This window comes from Lagopus muta, chromosome 5 (genome assembly GCF_023343835.1).
Source record: "Lagopus muta isolate bLagMut1 chromosome 5, bLagMut1 primary, whole genome shotgun sequence".
Taxonomy (NCBI): Eukaryota; Metazoa; Chordata; class Aves; order Galliformes; family Phasianidae; genus Lagopus; species Lagopus muta.
In genome coordinates, this window is record NC_064437.1 from 17,844,817 (window position 1) to 17,872,304 (window position 27,488).

Consider the following 27,488-nt stretch of genomic DNA (forward strand, 5'->3'; position numbering starts at 1 on the left):
AATGTGAAAGAGTTGTGTTTGAAGACAGTAGGATTCTCAGTCTTGTAGTGCTGATTTGGTCACACGGTCTTGAAGCTTTAAGAATACTAAACTGGAAATTCCTTGCTGCTTACAGTTCTCATTCCTGGGACTCAGTCCACTGGAGGACTTGCAGATTACTTGCTTCACCAGCTCCAATTTTCATCTTTTACTTTTCATATTTAAATCGCTTTATACATTTGAGCAAGTCATAGAGTTTATGCATTATAAGAGTTCTACAGTGCTGGCATAATAGTTTCTGTAGTGACAAGGTATGGTATACTCTTACTAAGTTCTTATAATTGACATTAGAAAAGAGAACCAACTGGAGAGTGTGAGAATGAGCTGGGCAGCATATACAATATTGTATCCTCTCCTCCACTCGTATAGCTGGATATGAATGTCAAGAGCAAGATTTAGGGCAAAATCAATTTTTTCTTTAGTTTCTTAGATGCCTCTTCACATTTTCCCAAGTTTTATGAAATCCAAATTCGCGAAACTTGTCATACGCATTCTCCTTCCTAACATTTTTTTGAGAAGAGTTATGTATTTTTACTATTTTTACATGCTAATTGTATGCTACCTCATCCCTGTAAAATCCTTCTTTGAGAATTTCAGTAGAAGAAATAGGCCAGAATTTAATAGTCTCCACCTTGCCCATTCTGGTTTTTCCACTCTAGCTGTGGAAATGCAACCTCAGTCATGCCAAGCTCACATTTTTCTGTGCTGATTGGTAGGCCCTGATGACAGGCACTGCCTACTGAGTCAAAAGCAAGGCTCATTCTCAGTTCAAAATGTCTGTTATCGTAGTAAGCAGCTCTAGGCTTGTACAAATCTGTTAGTGATGTCTGTTTATACATCATTGTTGGTGCATTCCTTGTGCTGGAAGCGAATGTTTGGAGCTTGTATGATATGATTTCACTTCAGAGCTGTAGATTCTAAATTCATGGAAGACAATCCCTAGCTTTGGTGGATGTTTGATTTCAGATATTGGATAAGACTTGTCTCAGTGCACCTATTTTATGACAGTTTGCAAAGCAGGTTGCTCCTGAAAAACAGTTAATGTGAGGGCTTTTCATGGGTTTAATGCTCTCTCCTGTGGCATATCTGCTAAGGTTTGTCAGGCAAGATAACTGAGCATTTCAAAAAGCATGTATATTAAACAGATTCTTGTCATAGTCTTTTCAGAGCACAGAAAAAAAAAGCAGAAAACAGCCGCAGTCCCTTCAGATATTTCTACATCTAATTTAACTTAATCGTTCGTAATTGTCTTTTGCTTACAATGCTCAATGTTGCTACTAATAGAACTTGCTTTATTCAGATACTACAAGCAATAACAACCATAGCAGTCCTGTGTTACAAATTCCTATTTCAGTGCTCATTTATGGCTGAGTTATTGAAAACTGTATTGTAAATGGTAACTTTTTCTTCTTTTGGGGCTTGACTATTTCACGTGTGTTTCCCAAGGTGCTGGTGGTCGAATGAATATTCTAACCTGTTGGGCTGCTGACCACTTCCAATTTATAACAGGTCTCCTGTTCTAGTTGGGTTGACATGAATCAAGTCATTTTGTTGATAGAATTCAAAAGTGCAGCTACTTACAAATCCATTTAAATGACATCTTTTGGCTTCACTCAGAATCGATCACTTTGCAATCAGACAGCAGTTTAATACGCACTGACATGATGTGGGATCTCCTGATCATTAAAAAATGTAACCAAAATATGACTTTTTCAGCTGTGCTGCTGAGGAGGTTGCAGAATGGTGTAATTTTAAGAATCAATTAGATACGTAATTGTCATGTGTTTGACAGAATATTTGAACTTTCAGGATTTTTTAAACTAAATATTAGTATCCTGTGTACAGATGCTTCCTAGAAGAAATTCAGTTGAAGTGCTAAGGCACTGTGAGCTTTATTGCTTTAATAGGGAGTTTCTAGTGCCACTTAATATTACAAGATTCTTTATCTGCAATGTAATCCTGTTAGAGCCATAAGAACCTTCAAGAATGTATTCTCTAGAAAATAATTTCCCTTGCATACTGTTTTCTCTGCTACATAATACAGTTCTAACTGCTTATTATTCAGAAACATGTGTTAGGTGAAAGTGAATGGAGATCCTTTTTCAAGTTGAAGAAAAGATTTGCCTATTTCTTGTAGACAAGGTATGGTGGGTATTGCTTGTGGATATCTTTTTTTTAAAAGGTATCAGCTGGTATCAGGAAATACTTATTTACCAACTATGTGTATAAACATACTTACCTTCTAATTTGAAGAGGATAGCTACACTTTCACTGATGTTCTATCAGCATCATAGCAAAAGAGATGATTTAGCTGACGAGAGCTAGCTCCTTATCACTAACAAACTGAGGATTGCTACGGAAACAGAAGCAAAAATTTCAAATTGTTGCCCCTGAACAATGTGTCAGTTATTTTGTCAGAATTCGTTATTTGAATTAGTAGGAGATAATTATGATATTGTTTGTGTGATGCTGGCCAAAGGGTGCATGAAAGTTAACTGATGTCACGTTCTTTTCTGAATTAAAGGAAAGTAAACCTAAAACCTTTAAAAAATAAATGAACAAAAGAACGACAGTAAGACTTGAATATTAGTAAGAGAGTGAAGGTGAGTCACTGAAAAGGAGAGCCTTGGAGATGTTTGAGCTGCCCAGTATGCATGTCTTACATTTGGTACCCACATCCACAGAAAAGTTCTAAAAACTGTTGTGTTACTTTTGTTGAGATGCTGAGCATCTACATTTCCCACTGACTTCGTGGATTAGACAGTTTTCCACATAGGTTTGCAGAATCCATGGCTGTGTTCTCACTTAAGAGTATGGGAAAGGCAGATTGAGTTCAAAGCACAATGTTATCTAAAATATGAAAGAAAAATACCAACAAGGAACTAATACCTGTTCTATCGTCTACGACTGTTTTGTCATAGAATGACACATACTTGTCTGGAGCAAGTTTCAGAGCCCTTAGACGTGTTTCTAAGCCTTTTGTAGGCTGGTGCTTTCAGTTGGATTCCAGGAGTAGAGAAAAGAATGCGTCGTCCTCTGAAGAAGGTACCTCTTTTCACAGGCTTAGGTGTTAACTTTTCACCTTGGGATTCCATAGTGTGCATAGATGCCTTAACTGAAGTAAACCACAAATTTCTTGGTAACTGATTCACTTGATTAGCCAGTCTTGTATGTGTAATGCATAATTATGATATTGATGTTACGAAGTGACTCTCCTACCACCTTCTCACCAACCGTAATCATGCTATTACTGTTTATTCCAACAGCAGCTTCCTTCTATCCAAGGAGCTCAGCACATTTCACAACCATTAAGCCTCCCAGTGAAATAGGTGAATATTATTATCCCATTTTCTAGGTGAGGCATGTAGAGATTAATGGCTTGCTAGAGTCACAGGAAATTGGTGACAGAGCAATAGATGGCAGCTCCCCCAGCTCTTATGCCCACTGTTTCATTCACAAAATGGCTCTTCTGGCCCCCCGAAAAAGGCATTCCTGATTTTGTAGCAGCACTGCTAATGCTCGAACTGAGAAGTTGGACTACTGAGTCAGTGACATAAGAAAATAGCAGCAGCTCTACTTCTAATATAATGGAGGAATGGAGCTATAGAGGCATAGGAATTATGTTATAAGTAATGACAGATTGTAAAGGTTGCACTAATCTGAACCTGAATTTGAAGAAAGTGAGGAAGGGAAAGGGTGTTTTCAGCAGTTTGGTGTAACACCAGCCCCCAGCAATTGAGTGTGACCAGCAGTGGAGAAACAGCTATTAATCTGGTCTTGAGTCTTGAGCATGCCAATTCATTCTTGAGCTCCTCAATTTGGCTGTGGCTGTATTTCAGCATCTTTGTTTCAGGTGAGGAAAACGCAGTCTTCATTGTATGGGCGCACAGGATTTGATGTTGTTTTCTCAACTACCCTGTGGGGAAAAAAGCAGAGATCATGTCTTTGCCCATCCAGAAATTCCTTTGCTGTACATGATGAGGCCAATGTTTAATTGCTGACTCACGGGGCTATGTTCAGTTTCTCAATTTACACCTTACCACAGATAAAAGAGTGATGTTTCTCTGTGCAGCACAACTAATTTCTGCTTATAGTTTAATCACGTTCTTCCAAAATCCACATTGACTATCTGTTACTGACCTCTTCTTTTTATTTCACAGAATTGGTTACTCTATTTATTGTCTGTCAGGTTGATCTTACGAAAAAAGTCAGCATTTAGCTTGAAAATTGCCATAAAAGTGAAAATCTTCAACATATGGGTTTTAATTTTTTATATTACCCTTGCTCTTATTGACTATGAGGATTATGTGCTTACAGATTTAGCTCTGTAGTGTAACCACCTATACAGGGGGTATTCTGCTATTTGTGACTTCTCCCTGTATGTGTATAAATACATTTATTTGTGTACAGAGTGTGAAGAGAACGCGCTATCTGTCTACTTGTCTGATGTATATTACATAAAGAAGGAAAATTGTTTTTTCTTTTTTAGAAACTGGGAGTTCTGAATTTCAAATATGTTCTGAGAGAAATTTATACATATTCATGTATAAAATAATTACCTTATATATTTACTGTATAGTCTGTTTGTGCAACATTATCCTGCCTAGCTACGAAGTTTTAAATTAGAGGTGTCCATTAGGAGGAATTCTTGGCAGAGATGAAAGCAAGGTACAATCCAGGAGATAATCAAGATTCTTGAATGAAATAACAGAAAAGTCATTAACTGAAATCTTGCTTGTCATGATTCTCACCAAGACTGGCTATGTTTCTTTTAGTCAAGATTGGGTTAGAAGATGATACTTATGAAATCTTACAGGTTCTCCCTCTACGAAGGGAAAGGAGTTGAGTGAACTGCTCAGGGAGTGTCACTAAGTGCTGACAAAGACTGACGCACACCATGTATGGCAGCAGACTTTCTGTATGACCTTGACCAAGTCACTTAATCCCTTTGTGTCTTGATTTCCTCATCTGTAAAGTTAGATAGTGATAATATTACTTCCTTGCCTCAGAAGGAGCTCTGAGAATTACCTCATTATTGTTTGAAAGGTGTGTTCAAAGGTGAATAGAAAGGATACAATGTAAGTGTTAATGTTTGTTACTGGAAACTTGTACAAAATCAAATAATGCATTAATGAAATCCTGAAAATATATGTTGTTAAATGGCTTTTGCTTGGCAAGTTGATATTTTCAGAAACCATGTAAGTCCATCATATCTTCCCTCGTGCCTCTGCTTCCTTTATACATTCATGTTCAAGTAATTTGGCACTCGTTATTAGGTGAAATTAGACAGCTTCTCTGCCTACAGGAAAGTATGCATGTTTCTGTGATGTCTGCTTTTTGGCTTTTGTAAGTGATGGACCTTAGACCTCTGAAGCTAAAATCACATTCTCGTACAAAAGGGCATCCTGTATTGGTTTGGCGTAAAGATGAATAATAAATGTCCTGGTGGTTACAACGTTGTAGAAGTAGATTCTAGGGGTCTACATCAATTTGGAAAACCAAAAGGACATCCGCTATTGTGACAATCTCCTTCTTGGGCTAAGAGTGAGTTACATGATTATTAATACCAAATGCTATATCTGGTCATGTAGTTGTGCAAATGTCAGGGTGATAAGTTACAGATATACAATTCCTTTTTTGTCTAGTAACCCAAAACTCAATTAGCACAAACAGTCAAAACTTGTTGATGAATGTGCGTTATCAAAATAAGGTTATACCCACCTGTGCTTTGCGCCATGTAGCTATGCTATTTTTGACCCCGTACTGTTGGATTGCAAAGCTCTCTAAAGCTGATCATCACCAAATCCTTGCTGCTCACTCATGAAAGGGCAATACGTGCATATATGCTACATATATGCACAGTGCATTAACTGCAGATGACTCCCATTAAATTCTTTTCTTCAATCTGAAGATAAGGTCTGGTAAATCACAAATGGTTCTACTTACTGTCATTTGTATGAAGTATTGCATAAGCTTGCAGCTACACCCAAAGACTCACCTTAAAAGTACATAGGGACAATACCATTTGGTAGCTTGCACAACACACGATAAGGTGATGCAATGTTCATATGTCATTGCTGTTGTATATGCTGTCCACATCAGGTGTTTCCCCTGAGAAACACATAACCGTGTGCCATCAGTAACCCAGTCTTTTTCACCCTTATTCTGCTGTGTCAAAAAAATAAATCAGTAGAAGTGGTTTGTTTGATCACTCCATTTCTATTCTTTTGTAGTCAAGTGAAACTGTTTTTTTAGTCACTAATTCTGACATCATCTAACGAAGAATTTCAGGGTGTAGGCCATTATTGTTACCTACAGAGTACCAGGCTTACATTAATGTTGGTTGGGTTTAAGTCAGACCAGAAAAGTGCTAACATGAGAAAAGGCAATAAATACATTAAAGTGAACAAGGAATTTTAATATGTGAGAAATAGCAGTTTTAATATTTATTTCTGAAAAGTATTAATTACTGTTTTGCTAAATTATCGGTTACAGATTTATCAAGAGTACATTTAATGTATTTCCTTAGGAGCAGTATGGAATTCTACTGTATCATGTGTCGGTGGATATTTAAGAACGGAATAACTGCAATATAGGAAGTATGTTTATCTATAAACAAAATAAATGTGGGAGTATTTAGAGGCCTTGGAAACAGGCTTTGAAGAGTGGCAAGGAAGAAAAATACTGTTTGTAAATAAAATGTAAATAAATATGTCTTCATATTCATTATGACATAATTCACATAGCTTAAGAAGGCTCAACAGTAAATTTAGATCACAAAAGTGCATTTTTAAACTTCAGTTGAGCACTTTCCAGTTACTGAAAGTGTGTTGTAGGATTGCAGCTCGGGTAACATTGTCTTAACAGCATAAATATTGTGCAAACCATTTTCATTTTGATTGGACATGTATGATATTTTCGTTTAAATTGCAGAAATTTCATTTTTGAAGTAAGCATTAGGAAAGCAAATTTTATTTTTAACGTTTATAGGAATTTTTCTTGACCTTCCCTTTCTGAGCGAGAAGGGAGTAAAGAAAAGTTCTGGAAGATCTTTGAAGGGCATCTGGCAACTCAGAGGAGAAAAGTATGTTCAGTAGTATTTTTTTCTGTGTCAGAATTGTGAAGAACAGTGTGTGGGGAGTTTCTCTCCCTTCCTGCTTATTTTATTATTTTGTAGAATCAGTTCAGAGTTCTCCGTGAAAGATGACTTGTTACAATCTCACATCTTCATATCCATAGACCTGACCTTTAGTAACATGATGCATAGTAAGTGATTTATATGTTGCTTGATTTGCACAGTTGATAGAGCCCTATTCTTGGCGCAGTGCATACTTGTCATCTTACAAATCACAGTTGAGAGTTTGCACTTTTTATAAGCATTTCCTCTTGAAAAATTTTGGAGTAGTTACTTGTTGCCTTGCTTCATCTGCTAGCACACCTGAGGTATATAAGCAAACAGATTCTCAGTTCTGCTGCAAAGTCTAAGATGCAGTGATTTATCAATACTGCATACTGGAAATACCAAAGCAATTCAGTAAGGATACCAGACCCTGCCTGATGAAAATAACCCTTACATTTTTTACCTTGTTATTTATATACCTGTGTTGACTATAGATAAAACTTTGTTACTCTTTCTAGCATTTTTGGCTGCAGTATATTTTGCCAGCTCAGAATTAATCTTTGGTGCACACTCTGCAGAGCATGCTGGAGATTGTTATCTTCATTTCATCAATAAAGGGACAGTTGGAGGTCCTGATGTCAGTGAAGAAGAGGAAACAGGCTGCTTTAGTCTGATTTTGTGTGAACAGCTTTTGAGAGAAACAAGACAATGCTGCTGTTTGCATGTATCAAGGAGATAACACTTGGCTGAGTGAGTAGATGGTTTCCCTTTTGTCCATCATGTATCGTTTAAAATTTTTACCCATTGTCTGGCAGGGATCCTTCCTCCCAGTTTGCTGGACTCTGACCCCTCTCTCCTGTTGATCAACTAGTTTGAAAAATGAATTGACGCACCCTTGGTGTCACACATCTAATGTCATTACTCTAAAGAAAGGATATGCATTCCAAACACCAGGGAAGTCCACATGCATACAGCATAGAGTTGATCTGCACTTTCACTGTAGCTTCGGTACATAGCACACTTTGCAGTCACAGTTTCACCAGAGTGAGGAAGCCACCACTAGTTCAGTCAGCAGATGAGCTCAAAATTGTCCTTTCAAGTATGGAGACCTGAGAAAGACTTTCTTTTCAGTGTCAGTTTTGGAGTACAGGTAAGTTATTACTGAATGAAGTCCCATGTTTGAAGCAGTGAAAATACTGTTTGTTTTTGATTATTTGTTTTTAATTAAATCACAAGCAATAATGTTGTATAGGGGCTGGAAGACCAAGTTTACAACTGTCACATTGTAAACGAATGGTCTGAGATTTTACCAGCTTACACAATACAGTATTTTGTTAGTGCTAGAGCCAAAATAAGCATACTACTTGTCTTATCTATGCCTTTTCATAATGTTATCAAGATTGCAGCAATTCGTTGTCTGGCATTTGTAAATCTGCCTGCCAAACACAGTGTTCATTGAGTACTCAGTCTTGTGCATAGCTACAAGGAGAAATAGTTCTGGTGGCTCTGGTCAGCCGTCAGTATCTGGCTGGTGGTGAAGGCACTGCAGTATTTCTGCTGAGGTTTAGTCTTTGGAGAGGCCCGAGTGTTTCATACATGAAAGGTCTTGAACATATACATTTGTAATATCTCACCTCTGTGTTTATTTGTCTCTAGTTCTATCAACTGACATTTCTTTGTTGTGTCATTAGTTTGACTGTGTTGGCAGTATGCTGTTGTATTTGTGGTGTCTAGCATGCATTTTCATGACTATTTATAACATCGGTAAGTTTTGTGGTACAGTAAGGAGTGGAAGATTGTGATCTTTTCCTCAGTGGACAGTAGTAGATAGGAAGTAGTGTCTTTCATAATGAAATAATATAAATAAATTAATTAAAGGTGATTAACAAGAGAAGAATACAGTTAAATATGCTGATTTTTAAAAATAGGTAATGTTCTTCAAATGTCATCAGCATTTTGAATTATAAATGTATTTTAAATGCACAAACATGAAGAAATTGAAGAATTTTCATGCAAACAGCTTTCGCCTCATGGATTTCATGGTATTCCCTGGTTGAATGAAAGTGTCTGCTATGCATTGTTCTGATTCTGGACTTTTTCTAATCTTCAGCTGAGAGATAGTGAAAATACTTATGAAGTCTGTTTAGTTTTCAGTACATGTCAGACACTATAGCTTCAGATCCTTTCTTCAAGAGACACGATAAAAACAGCCTCATTTACTATTTGCTATGAAAAAACACTTGGCATCACTACAATGAATTGAATTTTTCCATGTCTTTTGCAATGAAAAGAAAGCAGTAAGAATGTGAAAAGCTAGCAGCAGGATGCTCTGAGGTCAAACAAAATAGACTAGCATAGAATATTTTACTCAAGCTGCTCATGAAATATTAGTAAGGCTTTTGTATAGCACAATTTTGCAGATTTTAATCAACATATTAGTTGGTTGCCAGCCTTCAGAAGCCTTACCTGTCCCTAATGCCTAGTTAAAGGTCAGAGGGGGCATGATTCATCCATGAGGTGTGTTGTCATCGCCCCATCTGGGCAGGAGAGTCCCACCTGCGGTGTCCTAATTTCCAGACAGAGGCACGATTGGCTACATCGGCTCCCTGCCTTGCCAGGGATTGGCCAAGCCAGTCACCTCCTCTCTCTCATCTTGCTGAGCACCCGTGCTCCTGAGCTGCATCTCATCCACGCTGACCTCTGAGGGACCGGAGGATGCCCACACATCAGCGCTTGATTGATAAGGTGTGTTGCTGGGGATGTGGTAGACAGGGTGCACACCAACTGGTCAGGGTTCTTCTCAGCGGCTAAAGGCTACGGCTTACCAGGAATGTTTAGGAGAAAAGAAAGGAGAAAAATACTCATAAAGAATCAGTTGGAAAGGACATATGGGACCAAGTCTTGAAGTGCTGGCGGTATAGATGTGTCAGAACTGTTGTTTTTTTTCAAATGACACAAAAAGAATTTATCTTATTAGTGAAATCCTCTATGTTTAAGGGCTTTTAAAACAACTTTTGTTTCAGTGCAGAAGTTTGCCCAAGGCAAAACCACCAAAGCGTCTCTTCCCAGGTCCACTAGATTTTGAATGCAGTAGCAAACTAAATACCACTCAGATTTAATTGTTGACCTGAAGTCATATTCGACTAAATGAAGACGAGGATTCTTAATGTAGCATCTCTCAAATGCTGCAGAGATGGGAGTCGTAAAGGCTGATGGGAAGATGAAACTGTATCTGTGATTTTAAAAAGAATTAGAATTTTTCCATGTTATGAAGGCAACTCAGATAAGAATATTCAGATGGAATTGACCATGTATACCTGAAAGAACCAGTTATTTTTTCTCATTAAGATAGTTAGAATCTTGAAAATATTTTTTTTCCTTGAATTCCATGCTTTTATTTAATAAATAATTACCATCCACTTTATTTTTTTTTTTTTAGCATTTTTCTGTTTAAAATATGTACAGTTTTGTTGGAAGATACCATAACTTCATTGAATAGGTACTGGAATTCAAGTCTGGACTTGGAATTTTGTAAAATGCTAACATCTCTTCCTCATCTCATTCTCAGTTCCAAAAGATGATATCATGGGACTTTTAGGGTAGCCCTCTTAATTCTTTACACAGACAGCTAATGCAAAGAGAAGACAAGTCAGCCATTTTTCATCTGCTTTTGTTTCTGGATGTATTACCAGAAAAAGGAGAAAGAAGAGGTTTCAGAAGTTTCCTTTCAAGGAAGAGTGCAGCTCTGGATTTTTCCAATCCCAGCTAAGAACTCTCTGCTTTGAAGTAGAACATCTAGTTAAAAACAGATTTTTTCCATCTTAAGCATGAGTCAGAGAAAGATTTCAACAACACGTACTCTAGCTCATATTAAATCACTGTTTACCACATCTATTAATATAATAGCACCTACGTACTGTACTTAAAATTTAATTAGAGGTGGACTATGTTAAAATAGTTGCAAGAAATTGGACAGCCGCACCCAGCAGACTGCGATACCAGGAAAAAATGCTTACAAGGGTCCTATTTAAATGATATTTTCAGGAGAACTTAGGGAGGGGTATGCTCCATCTGCTTTAAAGACATGATAACCAGCATATATAACTTTACTGATTGCTGCACTTATTGATTGTGACACCATGCAAACCTTTATCATCTTCTTGTAGGAAATCTTTTAAAGCTTCAGTCTGTTGATTCACAGGCTTTTTAAAAATTAAGTTCACTTCAGAGATAAGAGCAAAAATAAAATTTGTTTTGATGATTTCCACCCACGCTCTTCCTGGTTATTCTGTTCTTTGTTTGAGATAGCTCATACAAAGCCAAATGATCTTATGTGCTCATGCACGAGTTAAGATGCACAGGAAGATGTTACGAATTGGCTACATCTCATATGTTGTGTTTGAAATGCTTCCAAAGAACTGTAAGGTCTTATGTTAAACCCTTCAGGAAACAATTATTTTGGAGTTCTCCATGGCATTTAACTGTAGATTTCTTGGCTGTTGTTTGAAATGGGAATAGGCAAAGCAGTCAAAATAGAGCTTGTTAGTCATGGTTATCGCTACAAAAAACAGCTTGAGAGAACAAGACTTAAATTTTAATTCTTGTCTGAAGATCTGGGCTAAATCTGCCAGCTCAACAATCTGGAAGTTTGTGTAAGTCCTTTTTGACTCTTAAGCCATAATGCAGTTACGGATTGCTGTCATGTGACCAGAGAATTTAAGGTTCAGTTAATAATTCAGTGTTTTAAAATGAAAGCACTCATTCATTTATTGCACTGTTTTGTCAAGGTCTACATGTACTTAATTTATTTTCTTCCAAGTATATGAATGCAACAAAGCCAAACTACCTAGGTTTCTTCTTCTTCTTACTTTGGAGAAGGGCAGGTATTTGTTAGCAACTACTAAAAAGCAGCTGCTATAATCTTTTCTTCTTTTCCACAGATGAGGAGACGCTTCTGCTTAGTTTTTTTGTTCTGTGGGATATTTCTGCCCAGAATCTTTGGTTTTCCACATGCAAATACTTCAATTGATTGTGACTCTCTGTTACCAAACTATGAAGATGAACCACAGACATCTCCACCACCATATATTATTGCTGTATCTTTTGATAGCTTTGAACCAGGAAATGAAATCCAAGGTAAAATAGTCTGAATGACCTAAAATCTTTGTGTCTTCTAGAACTACCAATCTTAACCAGGATTGCCCCATTTCTCTCTTGATGTATCTAATTATTTTTTTATTTCAATCTTATTCATCTGTATTTGAGATGTTTCTTTTTTTTAATGTTTCATGTATATATATGTTTTCACATTTATATAATCAAAACTATATTCTCAATTTTTTTCTTTTCCCTCTCTGATAACTGTATTTTTACTTCACGTTGTAAGTTTTGTGACAGAATTAAAATCCTATGAGACAGCTGGTCAAACTGGACTAATAAATTGTTGCTGTCTAACATTCTGTTTGGGCATTTGCAGTTGTATCAGCTGTGTGCAATGCAAAGAGATCCTAGGGGTGATGGTCATGCTGTGAACTTAAAAGAAAATAAAAACTCAGGATACTGTCTATGACAACTCAAGAGTGAAATGCTTTGAGTCATGCTTGTAAGAGTCACATCCCAGATTTTATCAAGTTGCAGGAGGTGGGGCTATTTTGGCTTTTTATCTTCCTAATCTGAGTTACTCTCTGGACAGCCTTATTTCTCCACACTATGCTGCCATCTCATGGTGCTGTCATGCTTTAGTGACGTGAGAGTGCTTCTTTAATCATTTGGTATAACAAATACAGAGGCAGAAGTGAGTTATAATGTATCTCATTTTCATTGTTGGATCTCTGTAAGCATTGTTCATAGCAGTTGCTCTGCTGGGCTTCTATTTTGCCTGATCTCTGTACACAGACAGGTGTCTATGGCAAATGATAGCTAGGGATAGGAATGGAGGACTAGAGTCCTATTATAACTCTCATTCTTGGAAAAATACATTTGAATAACTCCTTTAAGAATAGGATTGCTGTTTGATTACTGAAAGCTGTTTCTAAAACACTATTGCCAACAGAATGGTGGATAGACTTTAAATGTATGCAGACTGTTCTGTGAGGTTATACTAGATCTAGTGAGACTAAGATATTAAATCCCAAATGCTACTAGTTTTGATGTGTGGTTAGACAAAAAAAAAAAAAAAAAAAGGCTAAAGACACTTTAGCACCACATAATTAAGTTTTTTACTCACAAGGTGGTGACGCACTGGAACAGGTTGCCCAGAGAGGTTGTGGATGCCCCATCCCTGCAGGCATTCAAGGCCAGCCTGGATGTGGCTCTGGGCAACCTGGTGGTTGGGAACCCTGCCCACAGCAGGAGGGTTGAAACTAGATGATCCTTAAGGTCCTTTTCAACCCAAGCCATCGTATGATTCTATTGCATCAAGTTGTAAGCATCCCATACTTATTTTCAGTAGGCTGCCCTTCCAATGAGTGTATTGCTCCTATTGCACCCATGACAGGCCATATGGCAAAACGTACAGTTGCATCTGTGCTTCCTTTAAAGTGTTGGGTGCCATCCCACCTGTGCAGTGAGTTAGGACTGAAATTGATGGCAAATTAAAAGGCTAATTATACAGGTGTTTTGAAATGTGGAATTGTTTAGATATGATTGATCTCTGCTTTGACTGTCCCAGTTTATCTGTTCTTATCTACTGACACTCATTTTTAAGGAGTACCACGCATCTACATAGTCAAAGGATTGTTCTGATTTTATTTGTGAAAGTGCCTAATACTGGCATTATCTGAGCACGTTTATGATACGTCATAGCAATTCTGATATTGCTTCTTAAAACTTAGTTTCAGTTTGGATACTCATAATGTGGAACTGCCCTTTTCTGCAGTTTCTGTGTTTTCATTTCAGTTCCTTCAGCAGTAAAATTGTGTGTAATTATTGATTTTTCATTTTGAACTAGGAGAGACAAATTGTTTAGCTTTCATTTTTTCCAGTTTTAATACATCAAAAAAGAAGGTTTTGCAATTCAAACTAGGCAAACATTTTTTTGTTTGTTTTGTTTTTTAAAAGAGGTAGAAAAAATGCAATGCTCTTTCTCAATGTTGACTTTTGTGGGCTTAATTAGACAGGAAATAAATAAATTTCTAGTCATCAGGACCCTCATTGTGGTACACAGGGGAGCAAATCAAATTAATAAGAAAGGTCTGGTCATTTAGTAGGGCAGAATTACTTCTTAAAATTGTCGGTAGTTTTCCCATTACTTTCTAATACACTTAGTTACACTCAAATGCTTCTTCAAACTTCTTTCTTTCCCTTTGTTGTTAGTCTTGACAATCAACAAGAACTATGATAAGTCTTAATTTTTTTTTTTTGAGAATTGTAAAAGATTTTAACTTTTAAGAAGAAGTTAACTTCTGTACGTTCGGTCATGTTCTGGAGGGTGGGGGAAATTAAATGTTAAACATAAAAGTGGTATTGATAATATATGAAGCTTAAATTTCTCAAAATGTCTTTTATCACAGTGACCCTAGAAGCCCTCAAAGATGTTGGATTTAAAGAATTTAATCTACAAGCTCGAGAAACAGGAGGAGATGTTCCTGTTGGTACTTTCAAGATTACAGATCCAAACACAAAAGGCTTGGAATGTCATAACATCACGGTATGTGTTTGCTCTTGGCAAAAGTTTTAATGGAGAAAGACTCATAAAAACCAAACATAAGAACTATCTGACAATAAATAGAAGGACAATTAGAAGGACATCAGCATTACCTGATGTAGTAAAGACAGTTACCCAAGTATAGATAAAAATCACTTTTCTCTTATATAATTATAATTTCTTTTTAATTGCAGAATTCAGCAGTAAGTCATGCAAATTCTGATCTGAAGCAGAAAATTACAACAACATGGATTGCTCCAAATGATGTTAAAGAACTTCAGTTCATGTAAATAATATTTCTTTTTCTTTGCCTTTAAAATTTATTTCTATGTGGATTCTGACATCCTTTTTTTGTCACAGGCATTTTTGTTCCATAGTTTGTCATAAGTGTTCTGGAAAATGATTCCATTCTTTTCAAACTTCTCCATGGCTCTAAAAATTGATATAGATTATTTTGACTGAGGGAGGAAAAAAAAGCATTTATTGCTATTTTATTCTGAAGATTTTTTGTTAAAAGATAAGTAAATAGCTTTATTTCCTTTGCAGTGCAACTGTTGTTCAAGATCTAGAGAAATTTTGGGTTGGAATTGAAAGCAAAACTCTCATATCCACGCATTCTAAGTCAGTTAATGGGACAGGAAAAAGTAAAAGGAAGGTAAGTTTTGAGTTCATTCACATACTAGAAATTTCTACAATCAGTTAAAATATCTCTGACTTGATGCCAGGTATACATTTGATGTCAGGTGTTCATTAAGATGGCCGTAATCATTAGATGTTTTCAATGCTTTTAACTGCTTAATCTTCTTACTAAATTGACAAAAAATTTATAGTGATATAGTTCTATCTCCCATAGAAGCAAAGAAGCAAATAATCTAGTTATCAAAATAATACACGTCACAGAGAAAAAGGAAAGGTGGTGATAAAAAGGACTCTGCTTTTCTTCTGCTTTTCTTTTGTTATATACGCTCCTGCTGCCTCTGTTCCTGGAACTATAGCCATAAATAAATATTATTATAAATTTATTTGCTCATTTATTTATTATGGACCAGGAATTGTTTATATTGTGCATCTTAAACAAGATAAGCAGCTTAAGTAAACAAAATGTTTTCAACTCTGTAATGTTGGTCTTGACTGGAGCAGCCCTGATTTATGTCATCTTATGGTTTAACTCTGCCTGAACACTTATCCTATCATCTTTTGCTTGACCAAATGTTAGTTCAGATAATCTTTTTTTTCCTTAACTTGTAACTGTTTCCTCTTTTTTCCTTTTTTTTTTTTTTCCCAGCTAATGATAGAAATTGAATGCAGCAAGGTAAGAACAAAGTATTTACAATTTCACAGATTTCCGTTACCTCAGTTTTGGGATTCCTGTCTTGTTGGTCCAGTTATTTCATAGTTGCAGCATAAAGGTTTTATCATAGTATCCAAATTATTTTCCTAGAGAGAACTTTACATTTTTGTACTTAATTTTGGAACTATTTTAGTGAGATAATGTTAAATATCAAATGAGATAATTACAACAGGTAAGGTATTATAAGCAATCAAGAACTGACTCAGGCCACAAATGTGAATTCTGTTTAGTTTCTTTTTAGAAATCACTTGGTATTTGTAAAAGAATCATCAAACAGTAACTTGAACCTGTAATTTCTTACAGCGTGGAGGGACGTACACCAGGCAAGGTGGATGTGTTGTGGTAGGTATTATTTTTGTAAAGATATCAATTTACTGCTACTTGTTTAAAAAAAAAAAAAAAGAAAACACAATTGTGTGCAGGGATGTGTGTGTATATACATATATATATGTATATATATAAAAACCTAGACAAAAGCTGCTTCTCATCACATCTTTATCCCTTGGTAGTTCAATTTATTTTTGCCCTATCTTGATAGTTGTACTACTTCTTTGTTTATGCATCTTTTTACTATTGTTTATTTTAATGGCTCTAAATGGCTCATCATACTCTTCAAATCATCATATAGATATATACAACCTATTTGATTTTTTCCCCTGAAAATTGTCATTCAGCTCAGTGAAAAAACCTCTTTCACTTCTTTCCCTCCTCACAGAAAACATGCTCTGCATTTCGTAGTGTCTAATGATTATGTAGTCATATCACTAAAAAGTTTTCATTTGAATGTTGCATAATTTGACACTAATGATCTTACCAGTTGAGACCTGCTTCTCAATGATGGATATGCTGTATGAGGACAGGTTAAAAAAGAGGTGATGTGGGAGTGTTCTACAGCAAGCAGTAGAATTATATTAATTTATACCAATTGAATAGATTGGTTTTAAAGATCTCTGAAATCATTATAATAGTATTGAAAGAATAAAGTCACAGTAAAACTACTTTGTGTTTTCTCCTTTTTCACAAGGTAGATCTTTCTTTCCTAAAAGTGATTTATATGAAAATCAATTTCCTTGAATGAAAGTAACGTTTTGATTTCTTTACAGGTTCAACCTTCCGGTTCCTCTCAAAGCAGCTATTCTAGTGGTCAGGTAAGGATCCTAATTTCCAATGTACATTTTCCTTCAGTAACCTTGAACAAATAAAGCTTGAAAACACTACTGAGGTGATAAAATGCCTCTGCTAGTTAAGAGAAGGCCGAAGTTGTTCTTCCAGTCAAATGTATGTGCAGTATCTGGACTAGGCTGCGCTGTGGAACTCAATAGTTTGCTGACAGCATTTTGACCTATTAGCTGTTTCACCACCTCTGATTTCAAGCATTAACCAAATTTACTGAGCATTAGCCTGACCCATGGGAGAAGGAAAAATTTCTTCCATATTTCTATAGGATTCCTACCTGTGCATATGCATGTTCATCGAAATGCAAACTTTGAACATCCATATTTTAGAGACATCTGGTTTAATGAAAATGTACTTGTTTTTAATTGATTTGTTGGGCATTTTTCTAATTTCATATTTTGGTAATCAAAAGGAGCAATTGTACTTTCACAGTCTTCTCTACAATTTGCAAAATTTCTCAAAACTTTGTGAGATGTTCATGTGTGTGTTAAAATGCCAGTATAATGTCTACATCACTTGTTTCACAGGTTTGTATTTGCAGTTGAATGTTCAGGGATTTCACTGCCTGGTTAGCCTTTCAAAACTTCTGACATAAATACATCTGTATTCTTGCTGATCACTTGAATTTTTTTCAGTCAGATAAATGTATAGTCAGATCAGGGTGATTGTGTTTTTACATTACATGCCTGTTTGTATTGTCAAATGCTTTCTGACGTGTCTCTAAATTTCTTGAACTGAGCTTCCCAAGGATGTATTTCTAACTACTTACCAGTAATTATATTTATTAGTGAATTATCTGTAAATTTGGCCATTTCCATTACTTGTAAGGGGAATTACCAGACTCGGAGAGATTACTTTGACTTATGTGCTAAATTCAGACTTTTCTGCATTGTGTTTCTTTCATTCATAATACATTCTCTTTTCTAAAGGCTATTTTTTTCATCTTGTCATATAACTGCCTGAAGTTATTATTTTTATTCTAAAATATGAGTTACTTAGTATAACACCCATGAACTTTGAAAGGCTGCCTGACCAATGACAGTGTTATATGAAACCCAGAAGATGGCTAATGTTTCAAAATAAAATAAGTGTTCCAGACAGTTGTGATTGAACAGGTAACTTCTGCATTTCCTTGTCCCACGGGACAAGATGTTTGTGCACATTTTCAGCTGCTTGGCTTTTTGTGCCATAAACATCAGGAGTTTTTCTGTTGTTTTTTCTTCTTTTTTTTTTTTTTTTTTTTGACCAAACTTTTCTGCCTGCTTTTTTTTTTTTTTTTTAATCATAGGAATAATTTACTCTTTGGTGTTTGTTGTTTTTTTCTTCAGAGTGGAACAGTCTACACAATAAGCAAGAGTGGATGTGTCCCAGTAAGAACTGATCTCATATTTACTTTATTGTAGCCGATGTAACTATATTTATAGAAACTTAAATTATGTTATTTATGTAAGTATTCTTTAGAAATTTCTGTTTCAGGAGGAAAATAATGGAGAAAGCTAGAAGAAAAATGTTATGGTTTATTCAGTGGTATGAAGTAGTTGGGAAACTGGGGTGTTACAAAGCTTTCTAGAAATGTATTGCTTTTAGGGGAAAAAAAGGACTGGAAGGGTTACGTTTTGCACTGAGGGGTTATTGTTTAGAACTGAAGTAATGCTCATCAGACAAGTTCTCTGTTTTCAGTAGACAAGACTGGTTGAAATTGGTCTACGCATTCTAAATTGTTCCTCTTCTTGGAATTCATGATACAGATATCTACAATAACTAAGGCCATTTAATCTCATGTGTGGCATGGGCACTTGTGAATTTATTAATTCTTTCAGAAATCAGTCAGAGATGGCAGAGTGCTGTAACATGTTGCTGAGCAGCTCAAACACTTCTCAGAAGCATTTGTATCGAGATGATGACTGTGGTCATACAGGCTAAAATATTTTTATGCCAAATAGTGGAAATTTTGATTTCCTTTCAGCATTTACAAAATAAGATCTTTATTTTTCTTGCTTTATATTTTGTTTATCATATTATGGCCATTGTAGTTGTAATGCTAAGCACTCACAGTACAGTAGTTGAGACTGCTCAGCACCAATAAGGACAGTTTCCAAAAGTGTGAAACATTCATGTCATTAGTTCTTGTAAAACAAAATATGTTTTGGAGTGTATTGGAGTTTTACAAAGGAAAAACAGAATAAAGTTTTGTGAGAGTTATTGCATTTATTAATAATAGGAGACTTGCTTTATAATGGGAACTATTACTATATATGCTGGACCTTCTTATTTTTATATTTCATTGTCTCTGAATAAGGAAAGAGTTTCCTCTTCCTTATATTTAGTTTCAGATGCCTAATTTTCCCATCTCTCTGTAGGTATATATTACATGGTCAATGTTTGAATTCCAAGCATTTTTTAAAATCCTTACCATTTATTTCTATTAATTTCCCAATAGTGGGAGTTTTAAAATATTTCTTGAATTCCACTGTATGTTCCCTAATATGTAAAGTGATAGTGTGCCTTGCTCTTACCTATGATGTGTGGGTGTTCACACATTAACAGTATTAACTGTATTCTCCTTATCATCTGTTCCTTACAAATTCCATGTAAGGATCAGTTAAAACTGAGATTGTCTGAAGGTAAGGTAGATATGGCAGAGAAATAACTGCTTGGTCTGTTTTCTCCCTAGGGAGGTGCTGCCAATGCGTATAGCCAGAATGCGTGTAAAGATGTAAGCTGCTTATAAGTTTACTTATTTTTACTTGTACTTTTTTGCTTATTTATTTACTAATTACTTATTACTATGCTTGTACTTATTCACTCACCTCCTGATTGCGGATTGCAGTACATTTACTTATATGGAGGTAGATTATTGTTCCTAAACATATTAAAGAAAATGTTGGTGATCTCAGGTACTATTCTGAAACTCGTAGCAAGAATTAAAAGTATTGCACATTCACTGTCTCAATGAAATCTTGTTAGTCTACCAAAATTTTAGAATTCCTTCTTAGTTCTTAATGCGTGTCATCTATTAGTGCAAATCTGATCAGATATTGCATAGTAAGTCCTGTAATTTTTCTTAAATGATCTTTGTGTTTAAATCCAACAACTCTATATTTAGTAGGGATTTGAACATAATCAATGTCATTTCTTTCCTTCTCAGTTTAGGGAAAAAAGTATTTTTAACTCTTATTTTCTATTTTAAAAATAATGAAAGGATGTAAAGAGTCTGTCAGAAATATGATACATTTTATACTGCCTGTTTTGAAATGAAACCTTAGCTAAGAAAAACACACAATCATGTGCTTAACTTTAGGTGTAAGATTTGTTATATTAACTCTGGAATATTAAATTGTTATTATACTTATTAAATTATTATCTTTGTTTAATATGCAAGTATAAATAAATTTCATTTGTGATATAGTAACATTAATTTTGTGACTATTAGAATGCTTGAAAAACTTTACTGCTGTAATTGTCAAGCAATTTCAGAATAATTTTGTGTTACCTTTGATTTGTTAAGTATTTAAAATTAAGTTCACTTGAAGTGTAAATACTCTAAGGAGAAAAGCAATGACTTCAGGATATAGTTAGCCAATGATTGTGGAAATACAGAACTGATTTATGTTTTGTTTTCAGAGTGCATCCTCATATGGCAGTCTTACCTACGGCCAGGTAACTGTGCTCTCCAACATGCTTTCATTGTCAGCATATTAAGCAGCTGCAGTCAACTTCCCCTGAATAATAATAAAATATATGGAAGGGAAAAAGGGTCTTCAAATAGTTACCTATTCTATCTGGAAATGACTTCAATAAACGGTTTATACATTTAGAGTACACTGCAATATCATACCTGTTAGAAGATATTTACCTTTGTTTTGTGGCTTTACCTATGCAATTGTATTTGTGGTTTGATAAAATAGAAGAATTTGCATGTTATGTTATGTTATGCTCCATTTGAAACATTTGTATTCTTATGGTGTTTCCTATTTATACCAGCTTGTGTTTCAACAGTAGATTATTTTTTCAGTGGCTGTTTTATTTTATTTTATTTTATTTTGCTTTTTTTCGATGAAGTTTAGTAAAAGAGATTCATTTTTTTCTACCAGCAGTTATTTTTATTACCAAAAATCATTTTAGTGTTTGAGAAAAGAAATAAAACAAGTGTCTTACTTCTGTTGTTCATTTGTCAGTTACCTGTACGTTCTTATTTTCCTTCAAAATGTTATTTTGTTTAGGAATCTAGGAAAATACTGTAATTATCTGTAACATTCTTGTGCAAGTATTGTGCTGTATTTAATTTGTCAAACAAACCTAAGCAAAATATGTCTTCCTGTATTCTTTACAGTCTGTTCCTGCAAGTAGTTCAGATTCCAGTAAGAAGGTAAGAGTGCCTTTTCTTTTTAATTCAAAAGAGAAAGAATTCGTATGGTTGTAACTTGGCACGACTTCTTTATTTTTGTGGTACTATTAGAAATTTTTGATTTGTATGAGTGGAATCAGTTTGATTCTTCATTGCCATATGCTGCTTCTCTGTGCAGCAGTGCTTTTGTTGACAGTTGACTTACCTGTATCTAAAATGTTAAAATTTCACAATTTTTTGTAGATATTTTTTAATTTAAAAAATAGGGTTTTGATTGTGATGTAAATGGACCTTTTAAGGGTACAGATTTCTAATGATTTTTAAGGTAAGTCTGAGAAAATGAAATCAATAAGAATTCATGTATTTGTCTCTTAATATTTACATAGACTATTCCTCTCAGTCCATTCCCCAGAAAGCTCAGAGCTACGACCAATAAACATACACTGTGACCATTTGTCTTCACAGTTAATTTCGTTGCATTTACATTTCCTCTTCCTTTCAAACTGTACTGATATTCTTTGATAATTTACATTTCAAGAAATTCTGCCTCCTTTATGTTAGAATTCTTGTGATAACATCAGCTCTTCCTTTCTACACCACTGGATGATATTGTTTTCAGTTAAAAAAAGAAAAGCTTCTGATTGGAAAACATGAATACCTAAGCAGAAGGCACTACTATTGCATTCAAAGTTATTAAAAAAATGAAACCAATATTACTCCTGTAGTGGAACACTGAATATAACTGGATTGGTCTTCCACCTCTTGGTGGACAGTAAAAAACATCATATATGTGTGTATAAGCCAGTGGTTGTAGTACATTACAGCCTTTACAGCTGAGTCACTGTCTGAATGGAAGCAAATCTCCGTATGCTCCGCATGTGTATACATTCTTCTTTCATTGCTAGTGTACATTAAGAATTTTTGTTAAAAACAGTAATACTTTGTAAAGGTGATCATCCATAGTGCTATTATCTATGCTTGTAAATTTAGAGAATTCAGCATTTTTTGTTTTTCTAACGTATTTAAAGAAAGCCTGTGATGAGTAAACAAACAGCTCTCTCCATTCTGTCTGCAGATAGTGGTCATCCCCAACAGCAACCCATTTCCGCCTGTGGTAAGCAGTTTCTCTCTACCACTCTCAAAGCTTTGACTCAGAAAGCATTTAAGTAGCTTCATGTTTTAATTTGTCAGAAAGATTTCTCATGCATATGGAGACAAATCTTTCTCACACAGGGTTTAATCCTAGGATCATAATTACTTCTGGGGAAAGACAATAGAGAGATAGTAACTGCATCTACATGATACGACAGGCCGAGTGTTTGACCTGAGTCATGATTCTATGATTGCTTTTACCACTTCCAGAGATATTTGATTAAGTTCAGATTCCACGTGTCTTGATATATATAATATCCATGTTTCTGAGTAGTTTTGATTTTCTGCTTCTACTGCAATTTTTTTTTTTTTTTTTTTTTTTGTAAATTCACTTCTATTCTTATTTTTAAAGTAGTAAATTTCCATTTCACTTACTGGCTCATAATCAGCCAAAAGAAAGTTTTTCTTTAATGTGGTTAAAGTGAGTTTGTATGTCAAAATTGATACATATGTGTGGTTTTTTTCATCTGTCCTCTTCCTACTCAAACTTGTTCCAACCTGAATGAATATTAAAATCAATTGCTAATCAATTATCCTTCCTATATCTTTCTTCCACGTTTGGTCGTGTATTGCACCTAAAAGACAGGGCCCTTTTTGTGCTGTAAAATCTTGCTTAGACAAGCCTTTGTGCAGAATACTTAAAGATTTTTGTTTTCATTTGCAGCGTCATACTTATCCCCAGGTAAGCATACTTTTCTTTTTTTTAAATGATTTCTCTAATGGTGACATATGCCTTGTGGGGTCAAACCTGTTACTTTGAAATGGTGTCTACTACCCATTTAAGTTTGTCCCTCATAACTCAAAACTGATCACAGTAATTGACTTAGACAGAAACTGAATTCAGGTATGTGTTGATGTACAGGTGATTGTGAGGTATTTGATTGGTGATGATGTCTCAGCTTCACTCACCCAATTTGGAAAAACTGTGCTAACTGGTACTGCAAAAACCTGTAGCCTGTGCTCTTTCAAGAGTTCTTCTGGAAGGAGATTTAGGCATAGGAAATTACTTCAGTAGTGTGGGGCTCCTTCCCCTTCTGAGCTGAGGATAAACTAGTTTATCTAGTTTTTAAACTAGTTTAGTACTGGGTTTTCAGAATACAATGCTTAATACATTATATGTGCTCCCCTTTCCTTTATTATCCCAAGCAAAGTAGTAGAACTGGAAATTTTCTGTTTAACAAATCAAATTTCTTTTCTTTCCTGTTCTGTTTTACAGAGTTTGGGCAATTCTGCTACTAGGATCATAGTACAGGTAGATGTTCTTTCTGCATGGTCTTTGTGCTTTATCTCAAGCTCTGCCTCAGTAAACTACGCAATGACTCATGTATTTGGGGATAAATGAGTATGAATATCTTAAATCAATGGTACACAAACTACAGTGATAAAGTAGATGTGTTTCTGCACTTAAAAAAAAGTGATTGTACTTTTTGGTTGTTAATTAACAGTCATTGCAACTGTGTTCTGTAAGTACAAAACATGAAAACCTCTGTATTATAATTTCCCAGAACTACCACAAAGTGACATAATGTATTATATAAATAATTGTCATCGTGAAGTATCTTTGTATGCCAAAGTATTTATCACTGTGGCACATTGAGATGGCATAAATAAAGCAAGGAAAGACATAAACTCACTCAAACTGTCCTGTAGGTTTAAAAATAGTGTCTTAGTCATGGTACATAAGCAATTCCTCTTTAAAATGAATAACATTATTTTTTGTCCTGTATAGAGTGGACAAAGGCAGCAAAGCAGCGGTGCTACTTATGTTCAGGTAAGTGAGATTGAAAAGTAGAAATATGCCTCTAGATTTCACTAAAATAGGCTCAGAATAATGATATCTTCCTACACATATATATAAATGTATTTCACAGGTTGCAGGTACTTAAGTTGCTTTGGGTTTTGGTTTTCTTTTTTTTTGGCTGTAGTTATTGATTTAGCCCCTTTTGGTTAAAATATTCATAAATGTATTTCTGTATGTCATTAGTTGAAGTGAAATGACTGTTCATCACAATGTGTCCTTTAAAATCTGTAGAAAAGTCATAATACCATGTCAGAAGTGTTTCTAGGCTCAGCATTGCAAGAAGAATCCTATACTGGTAGATGCAGACCCCATGTATATTAGACCACAAATCTCCATAAGTTGTGAAGGGTGAAGAATGATAGTGAATCATAACTCCATGCTTATGTGCAACAAGGTATTTCAGCCTTACTTCAAGCTACTCGTAGGAAGAATAAATGGGTTAAAATATTAACACAATGATAAAAAAAACTTGATTGTGGAGTAATGCATGAGAATATTCTTGGTGTCAACAAAAGGTTGAAGTATTCCAATTTCTTGGGCAGTGGTGGTGAGGGAGGACAGGGAGGGAAAAAATTGTCAGGATTATCTATACCATTGCAAGTAGTGAGAAGTTTGACCAAGGATAGCTCTGACTTCTGGAGCTCAGTGCCACAGACATCACAGATAGCACAACCATAAGGCTATCTTAGTGTGGGCCAGGCTCCCCAATTTTGCTAAAGCAGAATGGTCTCTTATGAAAGGATACTAACCAAATGGTTTCCTTGTGCTAGGGTGGGCCAACCTACACTATCAGCAGCAGTTCGTACGGACAGGTAAGCAAACTGCATGTGTTCTCTAAAGTTCTTCACTGATCTCTCTGTGATCAGTGGCACTGACAGATTCTTCAGTGTTTCCTTTGGCAGTCCCAGTTTGAGTTATGGCTTTTGCCATAGTAGGATGATACGTCGTAGGGTTGATAGCATACTACTCTGTCTCCTTTGGCTCAGGAGGAGCTTTGTTGGAAAACCTTTGTCCAGCTGTATTTGCGTAATCATTAAGCACTTTATAAAAGCCTTATAAAACAATGACGTTCTTGGACGAGGTGGTCATTTTCTGCTCTTTCTTAAAGGGTTCCCGAGGCAGCCAGTCCTATGGCCAGGTGAGGCTTTTTTTCTGAAATACATTGAACTTTTCTATAGGGATCTGCCTTTCAAAAGAACATTTGTTGTTTGTTGGTCTGAGCGTTTTTTTTCTTTTGTTTGTTTGCAAACTTGCTTGTTTTTTCCTTCTTGGTATTTCAGGGTAGTTCCTGGTTTTTGGTCATCTCATAGGATTACCATATAGGAAAACAGAATATAGAATGGAGGAAATCTATTGGGCAATGTTTTTATTTTTTTTTGCCATAGCTTTGCTAAATCTACGGCTTTACTTACAAATGGATTGTTGCTTTTGTTACAGATCTCTCGGCTTCAACCTGGCAGTTCTTATGGCCAGGTAAGAATTAGTCAGTATATAGCATTTGAGAAAGCAGTGTCTCAGGCACTGCAGAACTTAACATCACTTCAAATGATGTTTCTTCTCTGTTTGAGTTCTAAAACAAATCTCCAAATCCATTTCAAAACTTTTATTGCGAAAATGATAGTTGTATTTTTTTCAGTAGATATCTGCAAAAGCATGTGTTCCTGTCTCCTTTGTTAAAAAGGACATGAAATTTGAAAATTTATGGTAGAAATATTTTCCTCAGTGCTGTTTCTCTTCCAGTTGATTGATATGGTAAAACAAACTTATAGTCAGTTCTTCATTGTCCGCTTCAATCACATAACAAAGTGTTTAAGGAGTTAAAAAAAATATTGGTTGAGGTTCTCCACTGCAGGCAGACTTGATCTTATAGTCTTCAGCTCTAAGATATGTCCTTTTATTGTTAATATGTGAATTAAAGCATTGTAAGGTAGATATAAATTTTCCTACAATTTATGTCAAAGTAGAAGAAATATAGAAGGTGATTCAAATCTTTTTTGTCAGTTCTTGTCTTCGTAACTCTCCCAGACAGCTGTGGAACAGCTGTGCTCGTATATGAAACATTTCCTCTTTTATGACACTGTATTGAAGGTAGATTACGTGAGCAGCTAATAATTATTTGGTGTCTTTGTTACTAAAAGTTTTTTATAGGATATTAGCAGCCTTGACTAATTTCTTTGACCTGCTACTTTTATTACATCATTTTGTTTTTTTTTATATTAATCTATATTTTTAATGGAATTTTTGGTAATTCCAAATATGCCACCTTCATTTCCCAAAAAGGAAGGGAATTATACAACACAGCCCCATCAAAAATCCGAACGTGTCAGCATTGCGGCTACCATTGGCCATCTAAGAAAAGCTTCTGAGAATCAACAGGCAAAAGAAGCATCCAGAAAGTGTTGCACCCTTTAAACGTCCTGAAAAGATTCCACAAGCCTAGCACCTCATCTGAGATGTAAAACTAATCCGTGATTGTTGTTATATACGTAAAGTATGCTGGGAAATTAATCCCGAATAACATACATCAAAATAATTCTAGTTCAGAAACAGTAAATTCTGTCTTATTCTTTTCCTTTTTCATAGAAGAGATAAAAGTGAAAGATGCATCTACCTCACAAATAAAATAATTTTGAATTGATTTCTTTAATTACAGGTCTTCCAGCCGCAAGGAGGTACTTCCTATGGCCAGGTAAGCATAGACAATCAGCCAGTATACAGCATCTAAGACAATTGAGTTCTATGGCACTGCAAAAGCATTACCAATCACTCAGAATTTCAACTTTTTCTCTGATAGTGTGTTCTTACGTTTATAAATTATCTACATGCTATTTATTTGTATGGAATTCTGGCATCTGA

The 27,488-nt window shown here is 35.3% G+C and overlaps 1 protein-coding gene across 22 annotated transcripts in view; it reads left to right on the forward strand.

Annotated features, from left to right (window-relative positions):
- Window positions 1-27,488, forward strand: part of LOC125692836 (hornerin-like) — a 76,621-nt gene that overhangs the window by 15,621 nt on the left and 33,512 nt on the right. For 17 of the 22 annotated variants that reach the window (XM_048943855.1, XM_048943862.1, XM_048943845.1 and 14 more), the window contains exons 2-20: window positions 12,100-12,295; window positions 14,671-14,807; window positions 14,999-15,090; window positions 15,351-15,459; window positions 16,090-16,116; window positions 16,459-16,497; window positions 17,259-17,303; window positions 18,660-18,701; window positions 20,006-20,047; window positions 20,956-20,991; window positions 21,665-21,700; window positions 22,755-22,793; window positions 23,496-23,513; window positions 24,048-24,083; window positions 24,561-24,602; window positions 25,403-25,444; window positions 25,741-25,770; window positions 26,070-26,105; window positions 27,286-27,321. In XM_048943855.1, the coding sequence (XP_048799812.1) occupies window positions 12,100-12,295; window positions 14,671-14,807; window positions 14,999-15,090; window positions 15,351-15,459; window positions 16,090-16,116; window positions 16,459-16,497; window positions 17,259-17,303; window positions 18,660-18,701; window positions 20,006-20,047; window positions 20,956-20,991; window positions 21,665-21,700; window positions 22,755-22,793; window positions 23,496-23,513; window positions 24,048-24,083; window positions 24,561-24,602; window positions 25,403-25,444; window positions 25,741-25,770; window positions 26,070-26,105; window positions 27,286-27,321 (1,080 nt within the window). Of the gene's footprint in view, window positions 1-7,846; window positions 7,910-12,099; window positions 12,296-14,670; window positions 14,808-14,998; window positions 15,091-15,350; window positions 15,460-16,089; window positions 16,117-16,458; window positions 16,498-17,258; window positions 17,304-18,659; window positions 18,702-20,005; window positions 20,048-20,955; window positions 20,992-21,664; window positions 21,701-22,754; window positions 22,794-23,495; window positions 23,514-24,047; window positions 24,084-24,560; window positions 24,603-25,402; window positions 25,445-25,740; window positions 25,771-26,069; window positions 26,106-27,285; window positions 27,322-27,488 lie in introns of those variants that run through there. The other 5 variants (XM_048943859.1, XM_048943863.1, XM_048943846.1 and 2 more) reach the window with 4 other exon arrangements.